The 24,040-nt window shown below is 38.9% G+C and overlaps 1 protein-coding gene across 2 annotated transcripts in view; it reads left to right on the forward strand.

Annotated features, from left to right (window-relative positions):
* The window catches only part of Nell2 (neural EGFL like 2), a 276,472-nt gene that overhangs the window by 57,404 nt on the left and 195,028 nt on the right, over positions 1-24,040 (forward strand). For both annotated transcript variants that reach the window (XM_040753915.1, XM_040753916.1), the window contains exons 5-6: positions 22,570-22,743; positions 22,832-22,928. In XM_040753915.1, coding sequence (XP_040609849.1) covers positions 22,570-22,743; positions 22,832-22,928 — 271 coding nt within the window. The remainder of the gene's footprint in view (positions 1-22,569; positions 22,744-22,831; positions 22,929-24,040) is intronic.

Raw genomic sequence — 24,040 nt, forward strand, 5'->3', positions numbered from 1 at the left:
CAGGGAGCTTATCTGATAAGCCACAGCACTCACAGCTATGTTCAGGGGTGTGGTCTGAATGGCAATGCTGTCTTACGAGCACTTTCTACTTTCTGTCACATGTGGAAGGTTCAGTAAGAGAGAGAAGATAGAAGAGAGTCACCCATACCATTGGCACATGTAGTTATAGATAGATGTACACATACTGAATAATGCCCAAATACTGAATAATAGCATAGAATAATGCAAGCTTGAAAATAACTACAGAAGTGTCTGCATGTTCACATTTTGATGCTTAGTCATATTATATATTATCTGTGAGTCGGGCAAGTCACATGGTTATCTGTGTCTCCAACTGGTCATCTGTAAAGTGGGCTAATAACAGCAGCCCCTTCCTAGGCGATTGTGAAATAAACTTTATAAACCTAAGGTGCTTTAGATACACAATAGTGTTAATGATCTTGTTCAGATATGGGAAGAAAAACATTTTATTTGGTTCTTCTTGTTGGAGACTAGGCACTCTGAACTTGTCCCAATCTTTTCTAAATACCAAAGGCCAAACTTAACCAGAAGTGTGAGAAGAACAAATGCAGCAAGACTGAGAGAGGAGGGTTCTTAGCTACTCTTGTTCTGAGGTTTTAGGGCCCCCTGCACTCCATCCTCAGCACCAAAGGACAATTTCATGCCACTTGCTCTCCTCCATGGTCTGGCCTGTACTGGAGGGGAGGGCGCCATGCAGACATCCAGGTGGGAACTGTTTAGGACCTTGAGGGCAGCTTGGTTAAAAGGGTCGGAGAGTCCCATTTCTCTGCAATTGCTATAGTTTTCCTCTTGCCACAGACCTCTCTTTAGGTACCCACCATGACGTTGAGCCTGTGTCTATGGTGTTGGGCCTCTTCCCATGACTGCTGCACTTTCAGGGCCATGAGACACACAACAGGAAGGAAAATGGTTCCTAGGAAGAATAGCTAGATCTGTGGCTAGTCATCTCTCCATGCTAGAGACATTTCTCTGTGAAGACCATGCAACTCAGCCAGCTGTATTCCAGGTTCCATCACGTATATGTGACGGCCACTCCCAGCTTCCTTGCTTACCCTCTGCCCTGTGCTAAGCAGTTCTGACTACACCCTTCGCTCATTGTGTTCTCATGTTGAGTTCTGTGTCGTCATTGTTCCTGGGGTCCCAGTACTAATTCTTTAAGTTGTTTGCTTATTCATCTCATGTTTGTCTATAGTACAGACAAATTTTAATCAAGCAAGTATCACATTTGTGATGCAGGGTGTCTTTCTATTTATGCTAGATATAATTCATTTTTAGGCATTAATTCTCAGTGAGATGACAACTATGAAAGAATACAGTCAGCCAGTGTGTACTACCTGAATTCATCTACCATCCGTATTCAGTAGGGGTTAAAAGTATAGCCCTGGAAACAGACTATATATCTCATCCCTCTACCACTCACCTGGCTTTGCGGCTGCATACAAATGCCCCCCTTTGTATCTTAGTGTCCTCAGCTATAAATCCATACAAAGCCTTTGAAAATGTTAGTGAAAGCATTTACAGAAGCCCTGTGATCACACAAGGGTCAACAATCTCATTCCCATCCAATTGATGAGATAAACACACCTTAGAGGTGCTGTGAACTTTTCAGAAAAGTTTGTGGGAAGAGCCTTGGGTCCAGCCTGCACCACTGTGAAGGCAGTGTCCCTGGGGAGCCATTAGGTCTCTCTTTTGCCCATTTTCTCTTCCACAGAATCACCTCACCAGCTAGTGATAGCATCAGGATTCAAACCCCCTTTATTTGATTGTTGAACCTGGGTTGTGACTACCTCACAGTGATATTTCCTAAGGTAACCCTCGATGGACTTTCCACTATGCAGATTTTCCTTTTCTCATCCCATTATTATTTCTGGTTAGTTTTTCTTCTTCTAGTGACTCCTGTGATATATACATATATATATTAATATTACTTACATGTATTTGGATGTGCATACCCATGACTCATGTACAGGAGGGTAGCAGAGGAAAGTTCAAGATGTCCCACTAACATTCTCTACCTTATTCTCTTGAGATAATATTTCTCACTGAACCCAAAACTCACCATTTTTGGCTAGGTTGTTGGCCAGCAAGACACAGTGCTCATATTATTTCTGCCCCTACCCCCACAAGAGTTACAGGCTCACATCTGGCCATGCCTGGGTTTTTTACATGGGTGTTGTGGATCCATATTCAGATTCTCACATTGAACATCAAGCATTTTTACCTATCAAGCCATCTCCCAGTCCCCCTCTTTCTAATTCTCATCTGTATGCTTAGCCTCATCATTTCATGGACATGAAAGTGGGTTTGTGGGTATATCCATGGGAACAGATAAAACAATGTGAACATAGAGCAAAGGAAGAAACTCGGCTAAATGGTCAAAAGGATGACACTGACACCATTCTTAATGTTCAGACAACAGACATTTTTCGGATGACTGTTTAATAGGTATCTATAGTGACAGTTCTATGTGGTGGCATGTTGCCACAGTAGACTCCAGAAAATCAAATCACACATTGCCATCAACATATATCAGAGGTCTTTGAAACAGTTTGGATCCCCAGGGTGCTTTTAATGTGTGGGGCAGTTGTGTACAAGTGAGATTTTGTATTGAATAAGTTAGGGGATTCTGCTTTGTGATATGTTGGGTTTCCATATTGATTGCTTTTCTTCCTGTACCTATGTGACTTCTAGCTGGCAATGGCTGGTGTAATTCCAACTCTCCCTTTTTGGTTTATTATGGTAAGGGCTCTTCTATCATCTGTAAGAGGCTCATGGTGCTGATTATGGTTGGGGCTGTGTGAGTTCAGGTCATTTCTTCTGGGCATATCTTCTTGCATACCAGTTAGAAAGCTAAAGGGCAAGAATTTTTGGGTTTGGGTGACATGACTTAGAGGATAAAGTGTCTGTAAGGAAGCTAGATCAACAGTATTATCAGTAGAGATGCTGTGAGGATGCCTCTGTCCTGATGCTGGTCCCCTTCCTCTAGGTTAATTGCAGTGAGGCATAGCTATCAGTCATGGGGAAGTAAGGAGAAGGCAGGAAGTGATGGAAACTGTGGAGAAGCTGGCTCAGCTCTAGGACATGCTGGCTGAAGCAGAGCTATTCAGTAGGAGAGTGTGTCTCAGCACAGAGGCTCGCCTGCTCTTTGCTGAACAGCTTCCTTCCTCTCTACCTGCTCAAGTCTCCTCAAGCCTCCACAAGCTATGTGTGTCCTTTCTAGTGCCCACCCATTGTTGCCAGGTTGTAGTCACTCCCTTGGGTGAGGGGATGAGAAGGCCTGGCACCAATGGCATAGTCACTAGGAGTCAGGTAAAAATCAAAGAGCAGACTGATTTATTCAGCAGTGGGGAGAGCCTTATATCCTCATACCAGCCCCCCAGGTTGCATCCCAATCTGGTGACATTGTGTAGTCACCCCCATTGGCTAGGCGTGACCAGGACCTCTGACAGTGCCTGTTGCAGGTTGGCTCATCTCTGGCCTCTTAGGCCTTATCTTCCTACAATCCATCTCTTCTCACGTTGACTTCCTAGGCAGAGTTAGTTTCCCTCTTTTTTGTGTTCTCATGTACAGCACTTCTGCTGATTGTTTGCATAGTTCATGTGTATATACTCTTGTTAATTCCACATGAGACACTGAATGACCTTTCTAAGGCTTCAACATTTTTAATACAGTTCCTCATGTTTTGGTGACCCCAAACATAAAATTACAGGATTGCTATTTCACAACTGTAATTTTGCTGTTGTTATGAATAGTAACGTAAACATCTGGTATGGAGGAAATCTGATATGTGACTCTCAAAGGGGTCACAATCTACAGACTGAGAACCACTGATGTATAGGAAACAAGTTGCCACCACTCCTCTTCCCAGTCAACCCGTGTTACCCCTGGAGGAAATCAGGTTTTCTTCATTGAATACTTTACATTGTATTCATTCATTTATTTGTTGGTTTATTTGATACTTGATGTGTGGGTGTGCACATGTCACAGGACCAGGGGATGTCAGAGGACAACTTACAATAATTGTTCTCTCCTCCCACCATGTAGGTAGGTTCTGAGGACCAAGCTTGGGTTGTCAAGCTTGGTAGCAAGCCACTTTCACCATCTCACTGGCCCCATGGAAGGCATTTTACAAATAAAAAATAGACCTCATCTCATCAGCAGTGTGTTGGAGCTGGCACACACACTGCCTGTTAACCACTGGAATGTCATGAGCTGTAGGTTATGGTGTGGAAATTAGTGAGGCACAGAAATCAACAAGTGTGACAAGGCACAGATATTAAAATATGCGTTTTTGATAAGCTTTGGCATTTGATATCCCTCATGTGATGATATCTGTGCACAAATAGACACGAGAAAGATGACTGTGAAATGAGAAAAAGAGCATGGGGGAGTGGTTGGCAGTGTTGTGGGGGTCGCAGAAGACAGGTGACATGACGTGGCAGTTGAATGGTGACCAGTGTGGGTAGAAAGAGGAAAGTAGGAGAGGGGTGATGTGGGATAGTGGAGGAACTAAACATTTATGGAACTCCCCTAATGAAACCTGTCACTGGATATGCTAAATACAAACTGGCACAGCAGCCTCAACAACAGCAATCTCTGCATAGATAATTGAAACAACGTCTTTGAGTTATTCTCTGGCGTGCAGAGAGTCAGTGCCAAACATTCTGCAGCACAATGCTGCCTGCCACCCTGGCAAAAAACTGCCATGTGGCTTCCTAATCCTTTCCTTCAACTTGTTTGTGTGAAATTTTACACAATTGGCAATAAATTTCTGCACCAGACAACAACCTAACTGTGAAACTGCAAGGTCCTCCCTGGCAGCGCACCAGGGAGCCACAAGGAAGGCTCATTTGCCCGCCCGACTGAGCTGCTGGCTTCAGATGGCCTTGTCCAAAGGAGGCTGCTATTAAAATTTAAAGCACAAGTTTACATGAGCATCATGTAAGAAGACTATAGGCTCAGGTTTTCCTGAGTATGCATAACCATCTCCATCTCCTATAAACATCTGACAGATGTGTGTGAAAGAACGAAGACACTCGGGACAGTCAATGCAGTCCACTCTGCATTTCTCATTTCTGAGGACTGTTTTTCAAAGACACAGAAGAGAAAACGGGTCACTAATTGTAATATACTGCTAACAATTTCTTCAGTAACTGGAGAAGAAAAATATACACGAAAGTAAAGGCTTGCTGGAAAAGCAAAAATAGATTTGTCAGTAAGAATAAATGAGAACCTTCTCTGCAATTTCCAAAGGCCTGTTTCTCTCCTTTGTGTTTTCCAAAACTGTAGTTTCTTTCAGATAAACACAGTCTGCATTAGAGTTGTGGTATGGTTACCTGGTCCGTCCTCTCTATAGTTGATGAGATTTCTGTCTTTTTATGAGGTGGTCTTGGGATTTACATAAACTGGTTCTCATGAAGTTGCTATTAGAATTTTCCTGCAATCCAAGTGTTATTTATGCTTCTAGTTTTGAATGCTCTACGAATAGCATTCATGGAGATAATTTGTGGCAGTTGCTTTGCAGATAAATATAAAAATGTCTCATACCTTGCCATCTTTTTCTGTATTAATCAACATGAGGTGAAATAATGATTTTTTCTACTCCTTTAATATTAATTACTATACATTCTGGGAGAATAAGAATGCATTCACACTTCAGGTTGATGGAATGTCCTTGTGAGCACTTGTCATGCAGTAAGCTATTTTTCTTTTGTGATGTAAGTATGTAAAAATTAGACTTGATGGCAAGATTTGCTTGACTTAATGGTGTTGAACTAAAAGATGGCCTTGTTTATTGTGGGTAAAATTAAAAGGTTGACATAAAAGCGGCTGTACCTTTCATTCTTTGGCTGTGTGCTAATAATATTAAAGGTAAATAGGATTTATAAATTAAAACTTAAAACTCCAGGTTCTACATGATTAAAACCCCTTACTCAAATCTTGTTATCCCTATAATAGTGTTTCTATATATAATTATTTATTTCCAACAAAATTGTATTTCTAATGTGCATTTTATACCCCCCCCCTATTCCGAGGATCAGTGATGTTTGTCTTCATACACGTTACTAAGAGGCATGGGGGGGTTCATCAGAGAAAGAGAACTAAATGTCGGACTCTGTAAACAAATAGCATTTGCCTACTTTCTATCAGTACCATGTTTGCTCTGAGGTTAACTGATGGGGCAAAATTCATGTTTTAGTGCATAGAGATAATCTCCTGGGGCACAAATCTTTCCCCTACGCTGAAGAAGTGAGAGAAAGGACCACATGGTTACTGCTATTGTGACTATTTGCTATGTAATCCCAGCTGCTCCATCACACATCATACTACGCTTCCCTAGTCAGGGATGGTTCCAGGTATCCATCCTGTTCTGACCATGAGCAGTGATGAGGCTCCAAATACACCATACTATGATGAGCCTCTCCTCCTCTTCTCTGTTGCTGTAACAAACTGCAGATCATGGGGGGAGGGGGACTTGTGCTGTGACTGTTGGCTAGACAAATTGCCTAGGAACAAGGCATCCAGGCAGTCTTGATCTGAGGGTATTTAGTTCTTCTGGCTCAGTACTACAGCAGTATGCTGGTACTCTGTACATTACTTATTTATGTTTGTCTACTTAAAGTAGTCTTTCTTACTGTGAGGTCAGGTTCCCTATTACATCACATAAATATTGGTAAGAAATGAAGATACAGATTTTTCCCCAGAGTGATAACTAATTATCCCAGTGTCAGTCATTTAAATTCCTCTTTTTCATCCGAAATGAAATCTTAGGTTAATGTAAAAAGTCAATCCTATTTTCTCTTCTGTGTTATTAAATAGGTAAGCATACCAGCAATATACCATATGTAGCCATTTTCCTATTATAAATGTAACTTTTAGTGTGCACATTTTAAAAGTGTATTCTGCACTTCATGTCTTCTTGTTCCTTTTAAGGATCTGCCTTTGTTGTCTGGAATATTCTCTTGGTATGCAGTCTAGGGTCAGTTGTTAATTTATATTAGGAACATGAATGGCCTTGTGCTGAAACCCTATTGCATTTATAGGTTAAAATGCGTTAATTTTTGTTTTATTATTGTGGTACTAGCCTTCTTATCCAGGGGTGTGGCTTATTTTTTTTATTTTTCACATTTTATGTTCTTTTCTTATAAGGACACACACATACTTTATTAGACATATTTCCAGGATCCTTTATAGGCTGGTGCTAGTAAATTAGGATCATTCTTTTGTGTGATATTTTCTAATTTGAAAGAGTTATCAATTGCTATATTAATAGAAAATCTTACTTTGTTTTGTATCAAAGGTGACTTCATTCACAGTATTTAAGGCAAAATACTGTTGGAGTTTTTGTTTTACCTTAAAGTATACCAACATTTTGAATGTATTGTAAAAATCATCCTTAATCTGAGATGTGTGCACGGGCATTTCAAGACTCTTTTCCAAGATGACCCTTTAGAGTTATTGTGATGTACTTTAATTCTTTGTTAAAGTCTTATGACATGAAGACTAAACTATTGACATAATCTTTATGTCCCTTATCAGATTCTTAAAATGATTTTACATACCACTCATTAACATTTGTAGAGCTCTTTCTACCACTTATTAATCAAGGAAATATAATTCAGTTCATTTAAAACAGGGGTTCTCAAACTGTGAATTGTTACCTCTCTGGAGTTTGAACAGCCCTTTCACAGAGGTTGCTTAAGACCATCGAGAAACACAGATATTTACATTGCAATTTAAACGGTAACAAAATTACAGTTACGAAGTAGCAAATAAAATAATTTCATATTTGGGCGACACCACAACATGAGGAACTGTATTAAAGGGTGACGGCATTAACAAGGTTGAGAACTGCTGATTTAGGACATGTTTTATTTATTGCTGTCGTTTATTGTGTTCCTTGTTTAAATAGCCAGGTGAAATTTATTTTTTCTGTTTCTATTGACAATGAGGTTAATATTTTCTGCTTGCTTAAGGAATCGTATCTTCCTTGATGATGTGGGCACTTGAATTCCATTAATTTTTTTTAACCGAAGGTCTTATATTTTCTATTGTGGTTGCAGCCATGTATTGATTTGTTTTATCACAGCTAAAGTGGAATTAAAGTCATTCATAGTTTGCTCTATTTTTTGCCATTGACTTTTATCCATTGATTAGTTTGAAAGACGATGAATCATTTGACACCATGTTTCCTTTATTTTGTACCCCTTGGTTGTTTTAAACTATATGCATTTTAAAATTATCAGTGGCAGGGGTGGTCCATGCTGCTGATGGTGTGTGGTCCACAGGACACATGAAAGCCCAGTGTCCTGGCAGTTCATTCTGTCTGCTAGTAACAGGGTTGAGAAGCATGTTTTGAGCAAACTGTAATGATTCTTTTGCAATTGTTTTAAGCTTAAGTGACACATTTACACACTAACACTTTAAGCTATGCATTTACAAGGTATACAGTTTTATGCAATTAGCATTATACCTAAAATATTTTTCCAATATGGCATCTTGAAAATGAGTATAATTTGTAAAATTACAACTCCCCGAGTACTTGTGAATTTGAAGTTTTATATGTTTGTTTATATCTTGTTGCTCTTTCAGATGTGATCATTGTAAATATTCTTTCATTGTTTTCCTTTTTTTGTAAGAATTTGTAATTAACGATACAAACTTATTGTCAGTCATATATGTATACATACAAATATATTTGTACAAACACATACTCACATGCACATGCATTCAAACATTGATAAATTCCTCAGGTTAATGTTTTGTTTTATTTTAAAAATATTGAGATAGTTGCATACATACATACAAGTTATAAAACAAGATAAAATGTTCTCCCATCTTCCCAGATTTCTTGGCAACATTTGTTCCATCACCCTTAATCTTTTATTCCAACAGTATCATAGACATTTTCTTATATTCATACAGCATATAACCTGTCACCAACATTATTGAGCTTGCAAGATGGGTAAGCAGACAGGCTGGAGAGATGTCTCAGAGGTTAAAAGCACTGGCTGTTCTTCCAGAGGTCCTGAGTTCAATTCCCAGCAGCCACGTGATGACTCACAACCATCTGTAATGAGATCTGGTGCCCTCTTCTGACCTTCAGGGATACATGCACCAGAAGACTGTACACATACACATATAAATAAATAAATAAATAAATCTTTAAAAAAAAAGATGGCTAAGCATGTAAACCCACTTGTTGTGTAAGCCTGGCGACTCTAATTCCTGGAGCCCACAGGAAGGTAGAAGGAGAGAATTTTTCCTCTACATGGAAGCAACACCGTGAATTCCTACACACATACCACATACACATTAGCAGTGTTAAAAGTAGAAATCAATGTTGATACCCTACTATATCCAATCTACAAACTCCAGCCAGTATTTTGTATCTAAACAGTATCTTTTTTTTCTTACTTGAATGTATTTAAGAAAACATGTTATTAAGCTTTGTTGTGTGTCTTTTGTTTTGTTTTAGTATTCTTTGCTTTAGTTTTTGTTTAATTTCATTTTCCTTCTTTTTTCTTAGAAAGAGAGAAATCACATGAAGTTGTGGAGGACCTGAGAGGGGTTGGGAGAGGAATATCAATACAATCAAAATATATTGTATGACAATATTTTATTGTTAAAAAAAGAAACACATGTTGCACTTTGTGGTCCTTTATCATTTCCTCCAATCTGGAGCAGCTTTGTTCTTCCATGCCCTAGTATCCTCTGTGGCCTTACAGGGACAGGCTTTTTACCTTCATCCTGTAGGGTCATCATCATTGTCAAACCAGGAGGAGGATGCAGGCCTGTTTTAGAAAAGGACCCTGACCTCTGAAGACATTAGGAATATGGTTTTTCTCCCGTAGCATCACATGGCCTGTTGAATCAGATGCAGTATCAATATGCTCTACATGATAGGGAAGATGATTTTATCTAATATTTCTAATTGCTTATCCACACAGATGTAAATGATCAAATCTTGAAAATGATGCTCCTCCTTTTAGTATTTCTATGTCATACAGAACTTAGGGCCAGGTTGCTTTTCTTTTCTGTAGCTAAGTATGCCCTATGCCCATTTCACTTCCTTAGGAACTCTAGGTAATATCATGGTTAGCAGCAAGAAATCACTCAGTGAGCAGCCCAGGAAATCTTCTCTGACTCTTTCAGTCCAAACAGTGTCATTCCTTTACTTGGTCCCATGCTGAGGTTGCCTGTGTGACTGAGCTTTTCATTCACCAGAGCTTCAAAATGTGTTTCCTGCAAAGCTTCCAAGAACTCCTTGCAACCTATATTCAATGGCCTAAAGGATTACTGTCAACTCTTAGGACTTTAAGAAACTTAAGAGGGAGGTTTGAAATTAGAGAGCATGACACATGGATTCTTAATGCCTCCAGCATCCCTGTCACTAGAGACAGATCTTTTCTAAGCATTCAAGATTCAATTGTTTAGGTGAAGGTGAATATGGAAAGCTCCCACCAGGGGAACCTCATTTTTCTCTTTACCATATTTTGTGAGAGTGCAATTTTAAGTATACAATTAGGTTTGTAAAATAATTTAAGTATCTGAAAATTAAGAATATTAGTGCATTCTCTTGAATATCACACACACACACACACACACACACACACACACACACACACCCTCTCAATTCATTTTAAGGGATTACCAGGTTTTTTGAGTCAAGACAAACTTAAACTCCTTAATAAGTAAGTATATACTTGGAAAACATGTTTTATTCTATTGTTTCCTCAGCATTAAAAGCTTGACCTGAGTATCTAAGTTCATAAAAAACAACAAACAAGCAAACAAACAAAACCAAAGTAGCCTCTTTGGACTGGGAAGATGGCTCAGTGAGTAAGTGATTGTGACAAAAGCATGTGAACCTGAATCTATCCACAACACTTGTGAAAAAGCTGGGTACATTAGCCATATCTATAATTGCATCTGTAGTCGCAGAGATTATTTAATTCTTGGAACTTTCTGGTCAAGGAGTGTTTAAATTTCAGTGGGAATGTCCAAATGTAGACATTGCACACCTCCTTTATGTATACAGCACTCTTACACCCCCCTACACCATATTTTAGAGTAACAAGTACAAAATATATTATGCATGACTGAAGAACTAATTTAGTGATTACTCAATGAGCAAGTCAGTTCGTTTTAGGCCATGAATCTTCCTATATATCTATTTTAGATTGATTTTAGATCCTCTTATAGTGAAGTGGGTAGATTCCTAGGATTTGGCATATTAATGAATTATTTTTAAATCTAATTTGAGCAGAAGTACATATTATAGTACTCCACTTGTTCTCTGCTCAATCATATTCATTAGAGAAAGAAATGTCCTATTTCATGTCAGTATTCAAAAATGAATGTTTGGATAGGATTTTTGTTTCTCAAGCAAAATAAAATGATATTTATCAATACATTTGTTGCAATTCTAAGTATTTCATGAGTATATCACAATATATAGATATATAGATGCATCCTTGAAATTTCAGAAAATAGTGACAGCAGTGTTTATATGGAAATAATTAAACCAGTCTCCAGTTTCCTTGTGTAATATGTCAATCTAATGTTCATGAAAAAGTTATTACTGTTTCTGAACTAAGAATGATGCTGATTGCCAAAGGATAGTAAGATATAAGAGTTTGGGTTTCATGAGGTCCCATTTGTTAATTGTGGAACTCAGTGTCTGTGCCACTGGTGTTATGTTCAGGATGTGGTCTCCTGTACTAACTCGTTGAAGAGTATCTCCCACTTTCTCTTCTAAACGTTTCAGTGTGGCTGGATTTATGTTGAGATCTTTGATCCATTTGGACTTAAGTTTTGTACAAGGCGCTAAACATGGATCTATCTGCAGTCTTCTGCATACCAGTACCCAGTTATGCCAGCACCATTTGTTGAAGATGCTTTCTTTTTTCCATTGTATAGTTTTACCTACTTTGTCAAAAATCAAGTGTTCATAGGTGTGTGGGTTAAAATCAGGGTTTTCAATTCGGTTCCATTGGTCTACCTGCCTATTTTTGTGCCAATACCAAGCTGTTTTCAGGACTATAGCTCTATAATAGAGCTTGAAATCAGGTATGGTGATGCAACCTTAAGGGTTGTTTTGGCTATCCTGGACCTTTTGTTTTTCCATATAAAGTTGATTAATGTTCTTTCCAGGTCTGTGAAGTATTATGCCGGAATTTTGATAAGGATTGCATTGAATCTGTAGACTGCTTTTGGAAAGATTGACATTTTTATTATGTTGATCCTACCAATCCAAGAGCATGGGACATCTTTCCATTTTCTGGTATCCTCTTTGATGTCTTTCTTTAAAGTTCTTGATATACAGATCTTTCTTCCTTGGTTAACATTATCCCCAGATATTTGATGCTGTTTATGGCTATTGTAAAGGGTGAGGTTTCTCTGATTTCTTTCTCAGTCACTTCATTATCTGTATATAATAGGGCCACTGATTTTTTTGAGTTTACCTTGTATCCTGCCACTTTGCTGAAGGTGTTTATCAGCTCTAGGAATTCCCTTGCAGAGTTTTTCGGGTCACTTATGTAAACTATCATATCATCTGCAAATAGTGAAAGCTTGACTAAAAAGCTCTGTAAGGCAAAGGACACAGTCAACAAGACAGAAAGGCAGTCCACAGAATGGGAAAAGATATTCACTGACCCCACATCTGACAGAGGGCTAATCTCCAAAATTTACAAAGAACTCAAGAGGCAAGTCTCCAAACCACCAAAGGATCCAATCAAAAGGTGGGGTACAGAGCTAAACAGAGAATTCTCAATAGAGGAGGCTAAAATGGCCAAGAGACACTTAAGAAAGTGCTCAATATCCTTAGCCATCAGGGAAATGTAAATCAAAACAACTCTGACTCCATCTTACTCCTGTCAGAATGGCTAAAATCAAAAACACCAAAGACAATTTAAGCTGGAGAGAATGTGGAGAGAGGGGGAAGACTCCTCCACTGCTGGTGGGAGTGCCAACACAGCCATTTTGGAAAGCAGCATGGAGATTCCTCAGGAAAATGGGAATCAATCTACCACAAGACCCAGCAATTCCACTCTTAGGCATATATCCAAAGGAGGCAAATTCATACAACAAGGGCATCTGCTCCACTATGTTCATAGCAGCATTATTTGTAATAGCCAGAACCTGGAAGCAACCTAGATGCCCCTCAACTGAAGAGTGGATAGAGAAAATGTGGTACATTTACACAATGGAGTATTATTCAGCAGAAAAAAACAATGGAATCTTGAAATTCGCAGATAAATGGATAGCACTGGAAGAATCCATCCTGAGTGAGGTAACCCAGTCACAAAAAGACAAACATGGTATGTACTCACTCATATATGGATTTTAAACATGGATCAGGAGAGTGCCAGTCTGCACTTCCACTGACAGAGAGTCTGGGAAACAGGAAAGAACCTAAAAGATATGCATGGTACCCAAGAGAAGAGAAATGAGGCAAGATCCTCTGAACAGATGGGGAACTCAGCGAGGGGTGGGGGGGAGGGGGACCTGGGAAATAGAGAGGGAGAGAAGTGGAAGAGAGAATAGGATTTGGAGGAACAGGAAGGTTGACTGGGAGGGTAGGATAGGGGGGAAGAGGGAATCATAGGTTAGAAGACAGATCAGGCACCATTGTGACCTCTAGTGATCTAAAGGGATGACACCAATTGGCAAGCTAAGCAATAGTGTAGAGACCACCTCGAATGCCTATTCCTGATAGTGAACTTGATGTCTATAACCATCCTGGAGCCTTCATCCAGTGACTGATGGAAGCAGAGGTAAACACCCACAGTTAAATACTGAACAGAACCCAAGGAACCCAGTGACAGAGAGAGAGGAGCGAAGAGCAAATTGGCAAAGAATGGGCTGGCAAAACCAACAGAGACAGCTGATCTGAACAGGGGAGAGCTCTTGGACCCCAGACCGACAGCTGGGAGGCCAGCATGGGACCGATCCAGACTCCCTGAATGTGAGAGTCTATGAGGAGGCCTGGGCTACCTATGGGGTCCTGAGCAGTGGATCAGTGTTTATCCCTCGAATACTAACAGACATCGTGTGTCCATAACACAAATAGGGATGCTCTCTCTGCCTGGACTCTTAGGGAAGTGCCTGGACCCTACCCTGAATGAAATGATAGACTCTAGATATCCCCTATGAAGAAGGAATTGGCAATAGGGTGGGAGGATGGGGGGGATGAGGGGGTGCGGGAGGAGGGGAGGGAGAGGGAACTGGGATTGACATGTAAAACAAGCTATTTAAAATTAAAAAATATTTTAAAAAAAGATATAAGTGTTTGGGAAGAAGATAGAAATGTGTGTTCTCAAGCTGGCACACCTCAGGAGATGACTGCTGTGTTAGTCACCATTACTGTTGATGCTGTGATAAAACATCTTAAGAAACCAGCTTTATGAAGGAATTCCTTACTTTGGCTCATAGTTCAAGGCCGACATAGTAAGGATGTCACAGCAGCAAAAGCTTCTCTGTGTGCTGACCCTGGGAAATACTTCCTTAGGCAGGTGCCTTCCAGAAGTCCATAGGCTTCAAATTCATGTTCATTTAGATTCTCAGGAATAGAAGCTTCATGGAAGCAGATGTTCTCCAAGAAAATCCCACCAACAGTCCCTATCCCAAGTGTAGAAAGAGTCCTTATTTGCCTCTGAAGTTCATGATCAGGATTCCCTTGTCTACACTTCTCTGGCACTTTTTATCTTCCCAGGTCCCATCCCAGTATGTTCTGCAGGCAGCCTTCAACTGCCTTTAAAAGCCCAGTTTCCAAATTCCCCCACATTCTCCCCACAAACTATTTACAAAAGCAAAAATAGCTACATGATCAAGTTTATCACAGAAGTGATTGTTTCTAAAAGCAACTTTGTTTCTTTCATGTAATTAGGTTATTTATATTCACATATTTCTAAAATCATTATACAGTTTAATTATTACATTTTTAAAAGTCATGCATTGTGAGTCATAGTCACGTAATTTTAATTATTATGGTTTCATAATTTATAATTTTGATGTGACCACCTTATATAGTTTGTTATATTTTTCAGATGTTTTTTATTATTTCTATTTTTTCACGTTTACTGACATTTTAGAATCAGCTTGGATTTTGATTGGGATATTATTAAATCTATACATAGATTGGGGTGATCATTGTATATCTGTAGAGAGATTTCTATCAGTAACATTTAACATTTTTATAAAGTTATTACATATTTTATGTTAAATTTATTCTTGAAAATTATGTCTTGATGTTATCTTAATTTGCATCATTCAGGATTTCCTTTTGTCTTTACCTACTAAAACTGAGTTTTGCACATTAATTCTTAATCCAACAAACTTGTTAATTAATTTGCTAATTCTAGCAGTTTATCTGTAGAATTTTACTTTCCAGGTTAATAATAATATTAACTTGGAATTCACTACCAATAAGGTATATTTCTTCATTTACAATTATGTTATCTTTTAAAAAAGATAATATTTATACTTCTCTCATATAATATATCTCTACCACAGCTTTCCTTCCCTCCTGTCCTCCCCAAATTCCTCACCTTCCCTCTCCCCAAGATCCATTTCTCCTGTCTCCCTGCCAAGAAAAGAGCAGGTCTTCCAGCGACATAAAAACCATAGGACAATAAGATATAATAAAATCAGGCACAAATCAACCCAGTAGGAGGAAAAGGGTTCCAAGAGCAGGGAAAACAGTCAGAGACACCTAGTACTTTTACTAGTCACCAAGATCTCTAATTTAGCATGGACTGGAAATCATCTGACTGACATCGTGTTTCCAAATCTTATGGGAATAGATTTTGACATTCCAACACTGATTTTATGTTCCAGTTATTGACATATTTTGTTTGTTTTTATGTACTTTATTTCATGTAAAAGAACTTTAAATTAATCCTCAACATTAAAAAATATTAATGGCTTTAAAATTTTCAAATGTATTTCTGCTAATTAAAGTGAGTTTTTCTCATTTTGATAGTGTTTGATGAATTACATTGAATGGCTTTGAAATGTAAAAGTAGCCTTAGTTTTCTAAGCCCATTTGGCTGTTTTCTTTTGCAGGAATATATTGTATCTATTAATATTTCTTAGGCTTAGTACGATGTTTTATGAAAGAAATTAGTTTTTAATTTTTCTCTTTTGTAATGCCCTTGCCATGTTTTAGACTCATAAAATGTCACAATGGTTATTCATAAGAAGAATAAACTGTGAGGTGTCAGAAAATCTGTTAAATGAAATCATAGCAGAAAATGTCCTCCATCTTGGGAAAGGGCTGGGCTTTCAGGTACAGGAACCTATAAAAGCTCAGATAGGGTAGGAAGGAATCCTTGCCTTGTTACACTGTAGTCAAACTGTTGAAAGCATAAGACAGCCACATTTTAATGTATATAGAAAATAATGATTTGTTTAAAGGAAACAAAAGAGATCCAAGAGATGGTTCCTTGGAAAATTCAATTCAATAACTAAGTTGATTAAGACAAGACAGTATGAGATATTGCAATCTTAACACAGAGATAGAAGAAATATGAAAGAGTGCTGTGACTATATCTCAACATCATAATTTCTAGTAACAGATTTCAAGACACCAGAGTGTATGAAATCCTGAGGAAGAACTCAAAAGTGTTTGTTTTTGCCTTTTTTAAGACAGTGTCTAAATATTCATCCCTGGCAGACCCGGGGCAAGCTATGTAAACCAGACTGGCTTGGAACTCATTGAGTGCTGCCTGCCTCTGCCTCACTGAGTCCTGGGATTAAAGGTGTACACCACTTCACCCAACTAAAAGAATAGCTTTTAAAACTGCTCATTGAGTTCCAAAGAAATGCAGGCAGTTAAATGAATCAAGAAGACATGGAGGATATGAATGAGAATACTGTAAAGAGAAAACTTCATGAATGCTGGACAAGGACTCTCCCTCCAAGCTGTATCCCCACCATAGGAGATAGAAACTGTAGAAATGAGGAACTCAGGAAGTTTAGAGATACACTTTCATAAAGACATAAAGAAAGATCCGTGATGAGAACATTGAAGACCTTCAGGCTGTCATAGAAAATGTATTCATCATCAGCATATCCAAAGGGAATAAGAAGGGAATAAGTAAACTGTGAGGTGGCAAAAAATCTGTTAAATGAAATCATAGCAGAAAACGTCCTCCATCTTGGGAAAGGGCTGGGCTTTCAGGTACAGGAACCTATAAAAGCTCAGATAGGGTAGGAAGGAATCCTTGCCTTGTTACACTGTAGTCAAACTGTTGAAAGCATGAGACAGACACATTTTAAAATCTTCAAGTGAAAACCTCTGTCACATTTAAGGCCAGTCCTCCTAAACTAAGAACAGATTTCTCTAGTAGGTACCCCTCAAGGCCAGAAATGATGGATCTCAAGTCCTGAAAGAAAATCACCACCAGCTCAGGTTTCTATTTCCAGCAAGGCTAGCCTTCAAAATTAAAGAAGTAATGACTTTCCAAGGAAAGAAAAAACTAAGGGAATTTATGACCAGCATTCCAGCCATACAAAAGATGCTTGAGGGAGTCCTACGCCAGGAAGTAGAAGAAACTAAAGCAACATTATGATAACATATGAATGTATAAATTTCACTAGAGGAGAGAAACAATCCAATATCATAAATATAGTAAGCCATCACACACAAAGATGATAGGAGCAAAAGAAACAAAAACTAGGTGAGAATCAAAATGACATTTTTAAGGGCATACTTTTCGAATTATAACTAAACTGAGGTGGTTTAACTCTCTAGCTAAAAAGTACAAGTTGTATATATGAATCAAATGGGGAAGGCCCAATAATACACTCCCTACAAGAAAGCTACATCACCAGAACAGATAAAACACCAGTTGAAGGGTGAAGTGATATTCTAATCCAATAGAATTTGAAATGAGGAAATGCAGATGCATTAGTATCTGGTAGTATCTTTTGAAGGCAGTCTCCATCCCGATTCCCAAGTGTACATACATATATGCACATCACATATGTACACATACACACTCAATCATAAGACAGTGACCAGTGTGAATAGAGATACTAACATTATCACTAAAATTCTCTAAGATGAATTCCAGAGATATATTAGAAAACAGAATATTGAAGCATGGTTTCTTATGAACAAGAATGTGAATGTTCATATTCCAATATTTGTGATTTTTTAAACACTGCCCATCAATGCACCTATAATAATAATCAGTAAAAATGTGTTGTGAGTAAGCCAAATGACTTAGTGAATGATTGGATCTAGCCGTTTGTGTGAAAAGCAGTGAGAGACAATGAGAATTACAAGTGTGGGTTACTTTAGGAGACAACGAAGTCAGTAATCAACTTAGCAGTAGAACTCCCTGCATTTACTTGGGACCTCAAATCCACTTAACCCATCCATATGTACTCAAAAGATTAGCCATGAATTTAGCACTTGCCTGGCCATCTCAGATCTATAGACCCGTCTTCCTGCCTCAATCGTTCTATTGTGACCCTCCTCTACTGAGTGATTGCAATGCCCCATCTGACTGCTTGCAAACACATCCTTACCATTTCATGCTTCAGTCCCTTTGCTCTCACAGCACAGACAAATGTTTCACATCTTCACCTCTGCACTGCTCACCCGTATGTTCTCACTTAGGGGATGAATTGAGTCCTTAAAGAAATCAAAAGATAGTTTCCAAAGCTGCCTCCACTGCTTACTGTAGCCAGTGTATCTTTCCTTCTCCCCAGAGGTATTATTTGCATTCCCTATCAATGACCCTAACAAAGGCTGGCACTGTAGTCATATTGCAGAAACCATCCTGTTTCAAGGATGTTGTTGCAGGACTGTATGTCGTTTCTAGTGTTTTAGTTTTGTCTCTTCTCTGATGTATTTTTTCAATGAATAAATACTTTCAAAGCAATAAAACCCAACCTCTCCTGTCTCTTTCGGCTGCCGCAGTATGCCTTCTCTTGCTTTTTACCGGGTTCACTACACTCAGACAGAATTTCACTCCCTCACTAAAAGTCATAATGATGTCCCTGTTCTCAGTTTTGAGTCTCCATCCTATTGAATCCTGAGCAGCACTTCATTAGGCTGGCGATTCCCTCTACCCTGGCTTCACTGCTCATACTTCTGGCTCTGTCCTTTCCTTAGGGGAAGTTAGCCTGTCAACTGGATGATGTTTATGCAATGAATGCCCACATAAGAATGTAGAACACTCTCCAATATATAACCTAATAAAACCAAGAACATATCATAACCAAAATTAACAGAAGGAAATAACAAAATCAGAGAAAAATTAATGAAATCAAGTCTAAAATCACAACATGAACAGACAGTGAAAGAGACGACTCTTTGGACAAACAGATTGAAGAAACTGACATGACAGGAACTTGAAGAGTTAGTTTTAGAGAATGTGGGTAAACATAATGGAAAATCTAGAAGTAGACCTACCAGAATTGAGATAATGATGAAGTAATGCCATTACACTCCAGACATACATATCCAATGAGGCCCTCCTCTTCCCTTGGATCTTTGAGTTACGTAGCTGTGTAAGTCAGGACCCGGTGTTATCACTTTGAACAAACTCACTCGAAACTTTTCTATTTCTGAAAGGCAACCATTTGCTTTTCAGTGCTCAGACTAAAAACCATGGCACTTTTCCTCATTCACTTTTCTTTCTCTGACATATTAACTCTGAAAAAAATTCTTTATTGTTCCTTTCTAATGTCTGCAGAGTTTTTCCATTCTTCCTGTCTTCCCTGGCATAAGAAACCCCTAGAATTAACTTCAGGCTCAATTCTTGTAGCCTCTCACCATCTCTACGATGTACTGACAACACAGCCAGTTGCTCCCAAGGACTTGAGACTTTCTATAGTCATCATATTAAACTGTTTCCTAAGTGGCCTGCCTCTCCACTGTACTGTGCCTGATCTCTTACTGTTCTGCCCCTTGACTCCTTCTGGGATTATTTATTGTTCCGTGAGCACATGAAGCTTCTTATTCCCCCAAGGTCAATGCTCTCCAGGATTTTTCCAGATGTCACTTTCTTTGCATGACTTCGTCTGGGTTTCCTATGTTAAGTATTTCTGCTCACTCCTACTTGTTTTCCTTCCCCATCTCGCTTTCTTGAGATTTTGAAAAACAAACAAACGAACACCATGCAACCTATTTACTTCATAAAATGTCCTTATTTATTTTAATATACTCTGATAGGTCTCTTTTTAGTTGAGACAGCTGGGGAACCTGCATGGGACTGAACTAGGCTTTCCTAATGTAGGGGACAGTTATGTGACTTGATCTGTTGGGACACTTGTGGTAGTGGGACCAGGACTTTTTCAGAGAACATGAGCTGGCTTTTTGGATCCCATTTCCTAAGATGTGATACCTTGCTCAGCCTTCATACAGGAGGGAGAGGCTTGGTCCTGCCTCTTCTTGATATGCCAGATTTTGTTAACTCCCCAAGGAAGGACTTACCCACTTTGAGGAGGGGAAGGGGATGGGTGGGAAGAGGAGAGATAGCAGGACTGGAGAAGGGGAGGCAGGGTGAACTGGGGTGGGTATGTAATATGAAAAAAATTGCATAAAACAATTAAAAAGAATAACTTTTAGTACTCTACAATGCAGTGTGATTGTTCATACTTTGTGTTTAAAACCACTGGAAGAAGTGATTGTGAAAGTTATCAACACAAAGAAATGATAAATGTTTCATTTGGTGGGAATGTTAATTATCCAAATTACCTTTTTTACATTCATTAAAATAGATATTATACCACAAATCCATAAATTTATTATAATGGCAATTACAAGTAAATGTAAAAAGTAGTCTTTAGTTTCTGGCTTTTGGATATTTTCTCCTCTTCTTCCTTCTTCTTACTTGTTTTTAAATTCTTATTTATTCTTTGAAATTTTCATACATGTACATAATGCTGTTATGATCATATCCACCCCTCTCTCACTTTGAATCGTCTGTTTGACTTTCCATTATATCCCCTTCCTCTTTTTCTATTCATTTTATTTCTAATCCACTGATTCCATTGAGTGCTGATGTTGGTGCATAGGTGTGGGGTTATTGACTCAAGCATGGGAAACCTACAGTGGCCACAATCTTATACCTCAGTCATGAATAAACCCTCAGAGCACCCCCTTTCATGCTAGAATTTTTAGAAATTAAGATGTAATTTTAATCACTTTCCCCCTTGCCTTTCCTCTCTCTAGCTAGCCCTTCCTTTACTTCCCTACTCCTTATCAAATTGATGTCTTCTTTTTCTTTTATTATTATTGATATATGTGTGTGTGTGTGTGTGTGTGTGTGTGTGTGTGTAGGTATATGCATATATACCTTCTATGTCTATTTTTGTTGCATGTGTATATATGATTTTGGGACATACTTGCCACGACCGCTTCAACCAGCAAGGAAGACGCGACTCGGGAACTCTTCTCCAAGCGGTTTATTCAGGAACCTTGAACAGTCTTCTGACCCCGGGGAAAGCCAGCCCACAGCTTATATGGCCTAGGCATAGCCAACCCTAGCACACCACTTGGCGATAGCAGATAGGTCCACATACACAGAAGCAAGCCTGGATCCAAGAGTTGGCCAAATATGGAGTTGTTTACTCAGAGAGTGCTCACCGTCTGGAGGGTAGTAGGCAGAAGCCAGCGCCATCTTTAAGGCACTGCACGTCACAGCTCTCTACACATACTAACCACTTTGTATTGGATAACCAATTAGGAGCTCATCCTTGGAAGATGTTCTCAGCAGTCATTAGTTGCCTATAGTTCTTTGTTTAGATGAGCATACCATGAGATTTCATCCTCCTAAGTTATAATATGGAATTTTTAATGGCTTGATCTTGCACAGATCTTGTGTAAGGTTATAAAAGGTACTGTTTGTTCATGTGTGCAGCAGTCATGTCATGGCCAGAAGACAGGAAGACAGAATTTCACACAATCCTTCCCGTTATGAAGTTCTTACATTCTTGTTGTCCTTCCTCTGTGGTTCTCCCTGAACCTTAGGGGTGGTGGTGGTAGTGGTGTGGTATAGTTGTCTTCCTATGGCTGAGCATTCACAGTCACAATTTTCAGTACTTTGCACAGTTCGAGTCTCCACATTAACCACAACCTACTACCACTTAGAAGCTTCTCTGGCTAAGGCTGAGAACAACACGAGTCTGTGGATGCAAACATAAATATTTAGAATGCATGATCATTTAGTAAAACTACATCACTTTCCTATATGGTCTATGAATTTTATGGCTATGACTTTTGACCATGTTAATATCATCAGACATGAATTAAATACTTCTTCCCTCCTTCCCTCTTCTTCCCCAAGCCCCATTTTGCTATTCTCACTTAAATCTTTAGCTCCCAGTGGTCACCGCTGTCCTTTCGTATCACATATGCTTTACTATCTCCTGCTGTTTGTTATATGTCTTACTTGGAATGTCTGGTTGTACTTTGTAGGAAGAATAGAACCTGTGTGTTTACTCCATCTCTCTGAAGACAGCAGCTAAGGTAGACATGGTTGAACTTTACTTTTGATGTGTCCTTTATGGCTCTTCTCTATGAAGGTATCTGGAACTGGAAAGCAGTGGCCATCGGAATGAGATCAGACTGCATTACCGCTCCGGCACTCACCGTCCTCACACAGAAATCTTTCCTTATATTTTGGCTGATGCCAAATGGCACAAGCTCTCCTTAGCCATCAGTGCCTCCCATTTAATTTTACACGTTGACTGCAATAAGTAAGTGAGTCACTCTCATTTCAAGAATTGGAAAACTCTAAGAGATTCCTATGTGCTCATAGCCTTTCTCTGATACCCTGTCTTCCAGAATCTATGAACGAGTTGTGGAAATGCCTTCCACAGATTTGCCTCTGGGCACCACGTTTTGGTTGGGACAGCGAAATAATGCACATGGATATTTTAAGGTATTTTTGACTTAAGTCTAAGTATGAATTAGAAATGAAAATACTCTCTAATGAGATGACAAAAGTATGTCTCACTCTTTTTGGCATGAAACAAAAATCCTGTTTGTGTGTTTTTATTTGTATGTGTTTCTATTTGTTTTCTATTCCTGTTTCTTAGAGCAGTTTTCATTTTTGGCTTGGTTTTTAGAGACAGGGTTTCTCTGTGTATCTCTGGCTGTCCTGGAACTCACTCTGTAGACCAAGATGGCCTGGAATTCACAGAAATCTGCCTCCCTCTGCCTCTGAATTGCTGGAATTAAAGGCATGAGCCACCACTGTCTGGCTTTCTTAGGTCATTTTCAATGATTTACTTTTATTTATGTCTGCAAGAGAGTGTTTGATCACTAGTAGTTACAGATGGTTGTGAGATGCCATGTGGGCATTAGGAACTGAACCTGGGTCCTCTGGAAAAACGGGCAGTGCTCTTAATCATTGGGCCATCTCTCTAGTCCCATCTTAGAGCATTTTTAAACTGGCAAAATCACTACTCCCCATTTGCATTTAATTTTATATATTACAGAGATGACAATCAGGCCACAATTAATGATCAGTATGCAATTTTTGAAATTAAATTTTGATGCAGAAATAAACATTCTATCACTGATATGTCACCCCTGATGATACTTATGATACTTTTAAAGGGATATCAGTAACCTGGGGTTGGAAACATTTGTCCCAGTTCCTCATGCTCCAGTCCCTTAACATAGAAAGCAGTCAAGTTTTGTCTCTAGTGAAAGCTTAGAAGCAGTCAGAATTTCCTCACTGGAGAGGATCAAATGGTGTCCCAACAAAATGCCTGGAAGTCTTGAGGCTGAATAAATAAAGGCCTGAGAAATGCTTACCTGCTGCCTGTTGTGTGAACATTTCCCCATTGCTGTGGCCATTGTTACATCAGAGAATGAGAGGGATGCCCAACCTGTGGACTTAGTGAACAAGGAGGCACCAGTCAATTCAAAATTCTAAACCCAGTATATAATGTTAGAGTTTGAAAGCTTAAAACAACTTCTTCTCTGGAAACCAGATGGTTTAACTCCTATATTATTCCCTTTAATCCCTCACTTTGAAAATGTTGA

This window comes from Mesocricetus auratus, unplaced genomic scaffold (assembly GCF_017639785.1).
Source record: "Mesocricetus auratus isolate SY011 unplaced genomic scaffold, BCM_Maur_2.0 Super-Scaffold_100010, whole genome shotgun sequence".
Taxonomy (NCBI): Eukaryota; Metazoa; Chordata; class Mammalia; order Rodentia; family Cricetidae; genus Mesocricetus; species Mesocricetus auratus.